The 10,100-nt window shown below is 26.5% G+C and overlaps 1 protein-coding gene across 4 annotated transcripts; it reads right to left on the minus strand.

Moving 5' to 3' along the window:
- Positions 1-255: 255 nt before the first annotated feature.
- On the minus strand, positions 256-9,545 carry LOC112754481 (MADS-box protein SOC1). 4 transcript variants are annotated; one of them, XM_025802141.2, is made up of 9 exons: positions 8,976-9,545; positions 8,571-8,627; positions 8,252-8,450; positions 3,587-3,668; positions 1,513-1,577; positions 1,287-1,386; positions 1,125-1,166; positions 995-1,036; positions 256-719 (listed from the first exon to the last, which is right to left on the minus strand). In XM_025802141.2, the coding sequence occupies exons 3-9, from the start codon at positions 8,431-8,433 to the stop codon at positions 549-551; spliced, it is 684 nt and encodes a 227-aa protein (XP_025657926.1). In that variant the 5' UTR covers positions 8,434-8,450; positions 8,571-8,627; positions 8,976-9,545; the 3' UTR covers positions 256-548. The 4 variants fall into 4 exon arrangements, with proteins under 4 accessions (XP_025657926.1, XP_025657932.1, XP_025657937.1 ...); XM_025802147.2 differs by having other exon boundaries at positions 8,252-8,447; positions 8,976-9,419; XM_025802152.2 differs by having other exon boundaries at positions 1,513-1,574; positions 8,976-9,389.
- Positions 9,546-10,100: the final 555 nt, after the last annotated feature.

The raw sequence follows: 10,100 nt of genomic DNA on the forward strand, positions 1-10,100 counted from the left end.
GTGGGTGCAGTCTTTAAGAAATTCATTCCAAGCTAAATTGGTTTAAATTAATTAATACCACACAATGGTTTGCTAAATAATAATTTCTAAGAATATATGTTTAATTCTTTAAGAGTTTAATTTGACTGACACTATTTTTCAGCAAGAGTCTAGTAGCTAGTTAGTTCTCAAAATATCATACATCACTATACTTGAAATCTGAGTAAGAAAATAGGAGAAATTAATGTTGATGATTATCCTAATACTGCACTCATATAATAGTGAATTCAGGAATTTAATTTGAATCAGAGTTCCATTAGGCATTTGCCATTACAACTTGTCATATAATAATCAAACTCCAAACATATGTTTGAGGATATATCATCAAACAAAGCACTCTAGTCATCACTATTATTATCTTATCTCTATTACAGCAGAATAAAGAAGCACATTTCTAATATACATTAATGATAAGGTTAATTTTGGGTTAATTACCCTTATTATTCTATACATACTTTTGCATAGGGATGGATTAGTTCCAACAATCATCATAGGGAACTTAATTTTAATTAATTTGTAGGAGACATGCGCCTTGTTCTTGTTTCAGGAAGTCCAATGAACAATTCGGTCTCCACATCTGAACTTGGACTACTACTTTCTGCATAGGGTTGAGCTTGATTCTCTCTCTGATCCTTATTATTTGTTTTATTTGTTGCTAGATTTTGAACCATATTATCACACTGAAACAAAAAAAATTCAGTCTAATATAATGGTTTAAGAGTTGAATTTTACTGAATTTAAAAAATGTGAGTATAATTTACCCTATATTATGTTTGTGACACAAGTATATATAAGTATCATCTCTCAAATATCCACAAACTAATAATTATAAGTGAACTTTTTTAAGATTTAGAGATTTCAATTAGGGTAATGAAATGTTGAATAATCCAAATCAGCTATATATGAGTGTGCAAAAAAAATTCAGATCAAATAGCATTAGAATGTAACTTATTACCTTGTCATAGAGCATGGCATTTTCATCCATTAGGGCTTTTTCCTGAATTTTAAAAACAAATTATTAGTCAGAATATTTAATTTTCAATCTAATGTTTACTGGGAATAATGCAATGATGCAGTAAGCTTACCTTTTCTTTTAGTTGCTCAATTTGTTCCTTGTAAAGCTGAGTCTGGAGAATAGAAATTAATTAATGTTATTATACATTGTTTAATATATATATATATAGTTAATTTTGACATTTTTTAGAGAAATTTTATTTAGAAATGCTTGTTAATAATGACTGTGATACCTTTCTTGCTCTAACAATGCTTACACTCTTCTCCAATTGTTGTTCTATTTGTATCAGTTCTTCAATGCTGCATGATCCTAAACCTTCTCCCAAGAATTTCCTGAGAGAATCACAAATTCAATATGTATGTAGATGTTAATTTATTAATAATGTGATTATCTAAACTTTATTGAATTTCCGAAATTGACTAAGATGGAGAATATTTATTCAAACAAGATCTTCTAACCTTTTTGCGGCTTCAAGAATGTCAATCTTTTTCATCAAGGTTGCTGCTTCTTGCTTCAAATTCTGCTATTATTATAATAGGGAATGCAATGTCATTCACCAAACTACAGAGTTAATATTCCAATAAGCTTAATAAATATGTCTATCATAAGCAAATGCAATTAGCCAATTCTCCTACACATTAAAATTTAAAGATTTGCATGCCTTTATGTGGAAGGATGAAGGTTCTAGCTAGATTCACTATAGAAAAATTTAAAGGTCACAAAATATGGTGCTACTTGTATGAAAGCATGAATCTAAGTATACATTAATCTGAATGAAAATATTAATGCAGTTGTTAGTTGTTGCTTCAATTCAGGTAAGAGGTGTGTGCATGTTTATTGTACTTGTAAGGCCTACTAGGGTTAAGCTATAAACTGCCCAAAACGCCTTTCCCTATATATTCCCTTTTTATGGTAATGGGTCATCACTCATCAGCATCATATCTTAGCCAGATCTAATTGAGGTTGGAGTCAAATTGAGTCATAATATTTGGTATTATGTCCATATTATCATAGTTATGTCGGTGATTATAGTGTTTTAAAAGGTATTAAAATTAAAATATTCTTTTATTTTTAGCAATGTTTTTTTAAAAAATGTTGCTAAAAAAATATTATAAAAAATATAACTTTAATTTTAACAACATTTGTATAGTTATTATCTCTATCATAAGTATAAGTATAGATATAATAGAATCTACCAAATTTAAATTAATGAGTTAAAATAATAATAATAGTTATAGCTAGCTAGACTACCAGTTATACTTTTTTTCCCTTTGATCCAATAAGTGATACAATTCTAAAATTATGGGTTCAAATTGGTTAGGAGGAGATGTTATTAGTTCTTTTAGTTTCATATACTATTCTCAATTTAATAAATAAGAATTAATTCATTGTGAATTTGAATTTTATTTAAGAATTTATTGCTGACTAATAACTTATTGCATACATAAAACATTTGAGATTTATTTAAATAGACGAATAAATTAACTATTTGACTAACTAAAATTAGTTAAAAAATATTATTAGTTAGATGCTAATAGTTTGACCGTAACACTTTTCAAGATCAAATGAATTGAAGTATAAGATTTGTGTCTCTAACTAACAACTTTAATTTTTGGCATATATAAGATATGGAAAAAGATCCTCTCCAGTTTTTTTAACAATTGATAGAATCCAGTGTGATCTATCATCTTTGATTCTATGAGTGGGTCCAGAAATAAATAAGAGAGAGAGTGCAATGAATGGTTAGATTAAACACTGGATATCATCCAGTTTTTTTTTCACTGGAGAGGATCCACTCCCTATCAATCTAAAAACTAAACATAAATACAAACAATAAAGACAACTCACTAGTTAGCTAGGCTTCAACAAAATGCACTATCATCATTTATTCATATCAAAATGACTAATAAATCAGCAAGCAATGCAAACCAAACATTATTTGTCCATGTATCCTTTGAAGTATCATCATAATAAATTATCTTTATTTAGCATCAAACCAAAACCTTAAAACAAGTAAATGTAAGGAATTAGATGTTGTATTATTAAAAGGAACATATTGCCATAATAATCTGCTTTACCTACCTCTTGAATTAATTTTTAGGATTAAGTTAAATTCAGATCAATATTCTTTTTTTGTTCATAAGGACTAATTAAGGAGTTCAAGTATATATTCATATCCAATTCCTAGTATAATAAATCTTTTTACAAAAAAAAAAAGACTCTCCAAAATTTTAATTCGATAGATGTCTTTTCATAAATAATCAGAATGGAAAAAGGTAGAGAAATTATAAGTTTAATTAGTTTGGTAGAAGACTAGAAGTAGAACTATGATTTAACTAGGTTTGGTAACTTTATTATGGTAATTAAGGGTCACTACTGAAAGCTAGGTACTTAATCAAACATGAGTATAATCACACAAAAAACCATCTATATGCTAGATAATGGATTGGAAATGCTTAATTATGGAATTAAAAATAAATAAATATATAAAAGAAACTTAAAGAAAATGGTATATGTAACCTAGCAACTAACCTGCACATTCTGTTCAGCTGATTTGGCTGCTGGTGGAGTATCCTTTGTATGCTTGCGATATCTTTCAATTATCTCCTGCATGCTGTAAAATTAATAGCCAATTTACAAATTAAGTTTGATAAACAATCTGAAAAGATGAACATATTAAATATGTATAAGGTTTCGATTTTCTGATACAGTGATATATGATATATACTTTAGGTAGCACCCAATTATTAGCCTATAATGCTAGAACAATTATCATGCATGTATATGATACATACTATATATACTTACAAAAGCTATTATTTGTAACTATGAAAACATGTACCCTTTCACTAGTAACTATGAAATTTTGGTATATACTTGTGTCTATATATATAGATCAATGAAACTTTGTTATATATGTGTATAGATATATAGATCAATGAATGTATTAACTTTTATAGTAACAAATGAAAAAAAAAGTATTATTTTGATCTTTAATATTTTTGTTAATATTAAAATCATTCTTAATTTTTTTATTAAAAAGAAATTGTCCTTATTATAATAAATTTTTAAAATAGTTCTTCAGCAAAAAAGCATTAATTTTAGATGAATTTATTCTTGACAAAAATAATAATTATAAAATAAAAAAATAACTCTCTATTCTAATCTCCATTTCTATCTATCTCCATCCTTACCTCACTATCACCCTTTATCCCCACTCATACTTTAAGGTAATAAGATGATGTTGATGATAGAAGTGGGTTGGTGGAGGATTTGGAGAAGGAGGTGATGGCTAGAATTAGAGAGAAGTGGAGATTTTTGTAATTATTATTTTTACAATAGGTAAATTCATCTAAAAATAATGTTTCATAACAAAACACTATTTTAAAAAATTTATTGTAACATTAAGAACCATTTTTTTTTAAAAAAAATATTAGAATGATTTTGATTTTAAACAAAATCTTTGAGGATTAAAATAGCACTTTAACTAGAAGAGTTTATTAAACTAGAAGCATGAAAATAGTTGTTAAAATTGTATTATTGGAGTGAATCATTTTCTATTTTTTTGAACTTTGAGACTCATGCATTGTGAGTGTTTTGATATAGAACTAAGTATGTGTTTTAATTTGATAGTTTGAGTTCAAAAGAGGGATGATTTCATATAATATGACATAAAAATTCATAAGATAAAATTATAATTATCCATGCTGACAAATTCAATTTATAGTTTCATGACACTCATCATATTGATTTAAGTCATTTTCAAATTTTATCTAAAAATAGAGACAACTTTTCTTTTACATTTTTTTAAACAAACTTTAAATATCCAAATAAATATCTCTATAATTGTATTCTAAGACATATACCAAATAAGTCCAAAGGCCTAGGCTAAGAAGTAGATGCCATGTTTAGCTTTGTGAATAATCCATTTGCCTCATAACTAGCTTCTTCAATCATGCATTGGTGTAGAAGATTCCCATTGAAATTGCATGGATGAATATACTAACTTTTTGATGAAATGTTCAACTTGAATAATTAAGGAAACTTTACTATTTAGCAACTCTCATCTTCTTTTGACATAACCTTAGAAATTAGAGATATTTATGCTTGTCCAAAGCATGTTAAGCTTGATATTATTTATTATTATTATTATTGTAAAGATTACAGAAAATTTGTGACATGAGATACTTTTTAAAATTTATGCTTTATATTTAAAAAAAATATAAAACTATGTTTTAATAAAGACTCAAGTTTATACTTTTAAAGAATAAGTATTTGGAGTGGCTCATGCAATTTTTTCTAGCTATATGACGAATCCACTTCCACTATATTTTGGTAATATTTCAAGCTTGTGATTATCTTTATTTACACTTTTGCTACCTTAATTGTGTCATAATATAATTCAAGTTTACAGCAAATCCTAAATTATTTGAATTTAATCTAGATATTATGAGTAAGAAATTTAGCTAGTAAGCTCAATTAGCATCGCATCATATCCAACTTTGAGTTTGAATCTTTCTAAAATTCACTTGAATTCTAAGATGTGTGAGTGTGTAGTGTATGTGAAAGAGGAAGAGAACAACAAGTATAATTTCGGTATAAATGTGTCGATATAATAATATTTTAGATTTTTAGAATAAGTAATTTTATAATATGATACTAATATTTTGATGACAAAAAAATTATAGCTAATTTAATTTCTGTGATTTCCAAAAAAGAAAGAATTTAAATATAAGCCAATACAAATAAAAAAAAAAGAACAAAAAAAACCCTCCAAAATGTTAGGGGACTAACATTTTATAAAGCTAGCTGCTATAAACTTGAATACCAAACAAAGTTAGGAAGAAAATATTGGTCACCTCACATTTTTAGTTTTGTTTGAAAAAGTTTATAAATTGCAACTAAAAGCATATAAATAATTATATACCTAAAATATCTCTTTTCACAAAATGCTATGTCAAAAAATTATTTATTCTAAAAATTTAAATCAATAAATAAAAACACAAATGATTATATATCTCTATAATCTCTCTTAACAAGTGGATTCTCTCACACTTGTCACCTATGAAGGATTGCCAACTAACTATATAGAAGTTTCCAGCGTTAACTACATCACAGTCTAAGCATATTTGTCATGTAAAAAACACATGTTAGGGTCATGGAAGACTTTTCAAATTGATGATTTGATGTGACTATTTTTAAAAGAGAGGGAAAAAATAAATAAATCAAAGCTCATTACAAGCAATGCAAGAAGTGAAATGTTAAGTGAAAAAATAACCTGTATGATTAACACTTTTCTTCACTTAATCATACTGCTACTTTTTTAATGTAATGAAAGGGTATGCATCTCAAGATTCACTCTGGCTTAGGTTATTATTGACCTAAACTTGATCACTATATAACTTCAATATTTATTATTTAAGCTGGAAAAAATGTTTACATGCTCTTTTAAAATATAAGAATGTGTTTGGTTTATGATTTTATTTTCATTATTTTTTGTTTTTAAAATTTTATAAAAAAAATAAAAGTAAAAATAAATTTTTTTATTATTTCTCTTTTTCATAAAATTTTAGAAACAAAAAATAATACAAATAAAAATAAATCGCAAATCAAACACCCTCCTAACTGATTTTCCATAAGACGTGAGTTTTCAACACCATTTTTTTTATATAAACAACAGGACAAAAAATTGCCCAAGAAAAAAATAGATCACACAACCACCACCATAATTTTTGCAGTTTCAACTCTCTATACAAATACAATAAGCTCTAGTAATTAATAATAAGAAATTAAATTTTATAAATAAATAAATAATCTTGGAATGAGGTACTTGTTGCTCTTATATATACTAAGATAGTAATTAAGTACTGTGGTGATCACACACACTATGCACATTATTTTATGAAAGATCACAAGCAAGCTCCTCGCACAATGAGTTACAATACTACTTTAATTTCCTTGCTTTGTCTTTTGACACATTAATTATATACACTACTCTGTCAAATCACTTTGTTGTTGGATGTTATATCAAAAATCGCGTAGGGATACACTACTTATTAATTCTATAAAACAAAAACTAATCATCATTATTAGTTAAAGATCATATATATATGATGAGATTTTACAAAAGGCATCAAGTAGAATTGTTATGTGGTGCAGGTTATATATATTAATAACGACAGGATAATAATGCATCAAAGGATGTTACATAAACTTCTATATATCTTATATTGTAATGCATCAATACAATTGGATATGAAGTTTCTATCATTCAAATTTCATTTAATAATAATTCTAACTATAAAATTATATGCCAAAATAAATAAATAAATAATGGCTAGAGATAAAGTGACACAATTCTATCACAAATTCACAATCGTAAATGCCAGAGCGATTATTGTTATTTAGTACGTATGATTCAGCAGCACTACTAAGTACGAACATGTGCTAGCTATCTTCTCATGCACCAATATGAGGAAACCAAAATAGTACATTTCATCATTTATATATATTTACCCCCTTTAATTTGTACTATATATGTATCTACCGTGGGTTACTAATCAATTATTACTTCAATGGCCTCAATCCTATTCAACATCATATCATCTTATTATCTTAATTAATTTGAACTACTATTACATGTACATATTTATAGCTTTACTAAGTAGTAATGTTTATGTTAAGTAATAACAAACAACAATAATGAAGTGTTTCATTCAATATATGAAACTAATAAGTAAAATATGAGTTGTATATTATTTTAGTTAACTACCAAATTTAATTTTATTAACTTAGTTTCAATATTTTATTAAGACATTGATAATATGTATTTATTATTTTATTAGAAGATTTTTAAATTAAAATATATATGTAATCCAAATTTTCCTGATTTTTTTTCAAGCATTTATATATCTTCGTCCTTCTACTCTCACATGAAATGTTCCCTATCTACTCTTCATACCTTTAGACCCCAACCTTGAAAAATAAATTAAAAAAAAAGATATAAATGTACTTGATAAAAATGTTTGACTACTTTGAACTATATATATGAGGTATACACCTAAGATGCAAATGAATAATTTGAGCTAACAAGAAACTAACATCAACAAATAAATATAATAATAACAATAATAATTGTACGGTTATAAACTGAATATAGTGAGATATATATAATAAGTAGAAGTAGAATATATATACCTTGAGCTTGCAAATTCATAAAGCTTGCCTCTTGGAGAGAAGATGATGAGACCAACCTGAGCATCGCAAAGAACAGAAAGCTCAAACGCTTTCTTAAGCAACCCATTGCGGCGCTTTGAAAACGTCACTTGCCTGCTTGTGGCGTTTTCTATGCGTCTCATCTGAGTCTTCCCTCGAACCATTTTCTCTTCTCCTTCTTCTTTGCCAAATTAAAACATGGAAATCAAAATATATTATTATTTAATTTCCATATCAAATAATTTAATTATTATAAATAAATAAATAAAATTAAATAAATAAATAATAAATGTTTTCTTACCAAAGTATTATATTCCTTGAGTCAACCAAGCAAGGTAGAGAGTTGCAGCGAGCAAATCTGAAACCAAGATGAAAAATGTTAAAGGAAAATAATGGATCGGAATATATATATATATATATATATATATATATATATATATATATATATATATATATATATGGAGAAATTAACAAATTTAAAAAATTAGAAAGAAAAATTTTCAGTATGTGTATGTATATAGATTTTGATGGAAAGAAATAAAGATACCTAGTTATTGTTGAGAAGAATATCAATAAAAGTAAATAAATAAATCTGGTTTCCAAACAAAAGGATCTATAAACACCAAGCAAGAAAATATGTAGATAGAGAGTTTTTCTTTTCTTTTTCTTTTTCTTTTTTTTTCTTTCTTTTGAGTTTGATACTTACCAGCAGTTAGAGAAGCAACTTCAGTTCAAGTAGTTTCTCACTGAGCCAAGAACAGGGAAAAAAATCCAAGGGTTTTTACTTTCCAAAAGGGGAAATTATTCAAACCAAATTGAAAAAAAAAATAAACAAAAAATTAAGAGAGAGGGGGGAAAATAGTTTAGGGTGGTGTTGGGAAGGGGAAGAAAATGATGAAGAATGAATCTGAGGAATCAGAAGAAAGAAAAAAAAGAAAGGACTAAGGAGGCACCCAAAAGAGAGGAAGGAGAACATAAAAATAGAAAGAAAGAAAGAATTGAGGTAAGTCAAGAAATGGTGTTGGATTTGACCTATTTTTATTTTCTTTAATTGTTTTATGTAAGAGAAGAAGCAAAAGCTTTCACATACCCAACTTTCCTTATTCATCCACTCTGATCCAACGTTATTTATGTTCCCCTATGCCCCACCATATTAAGAAACAATTGAGGTTTTATTTTATAAAAAATAAAATAAAAAAGATGTAAGAGAAAATCGAATACCTCATCCTTTTCTTGTTTTGGAATATAGCAAAAGCCCACTCTCCCAAAAAAGAAAAATTTCAGATTAAAGGAAGGTATATAATGTGGGAAATAGTTTATGAAAGAACTTATGATGACTACCGTGATTAAAAAAATGATAAAGTATATATATATAGAAAGGAAGGGATGACAATGAAGTTTCAATGAATCATTAGTAGTGAAAAAATAAAAAAACGTCATTTTGCCAACTCAATTGGACATTACGTATGTGAAGAAGGTTTTGGTCGACAAACAATTTTTGGGGTCTTATTCATTCAATGGTTGTGTAACTAACTTTAATTTGTTAAAAGGAAAAAAAAATAGATAGGTATAGTTTTTTAAAAATTATATAATCTTATAATACAAATACTAGATTATAGAATAAATCATGTCAAAATATTATACTTAGAAAAATGGATTTTTTTTTCTGTTTAGTTTAGTTTTGTTAAGACATAATACCAATTGTTCACTATAAAAATTTCTTGTTGTATTTCACACATGTAAAAGGTTTTCTATATGAGTAATATTATGTGTATAAGTCTTTTTGTAACTAAATTTAATTTAGTGTAAAATTCAACGAAAAAATTACGTG

The sequence above is a fragment of the Arachis hypogaea genome, chromosome 2 (assembly GCF_003086295.3).
Source record: "Arachis hypogaea cultivar Tifrunner chromosome 2, arahy.Tifrunner.gnm2.J5K5, whole genome shotgun sequence".
Classification (NCBI taxonomy): Eukaryota; Viridiplantae; Streptophyta; class Magnoliopsida; order Fabales; family Fabaceae; genus Arachis; species Arachis hypogaea.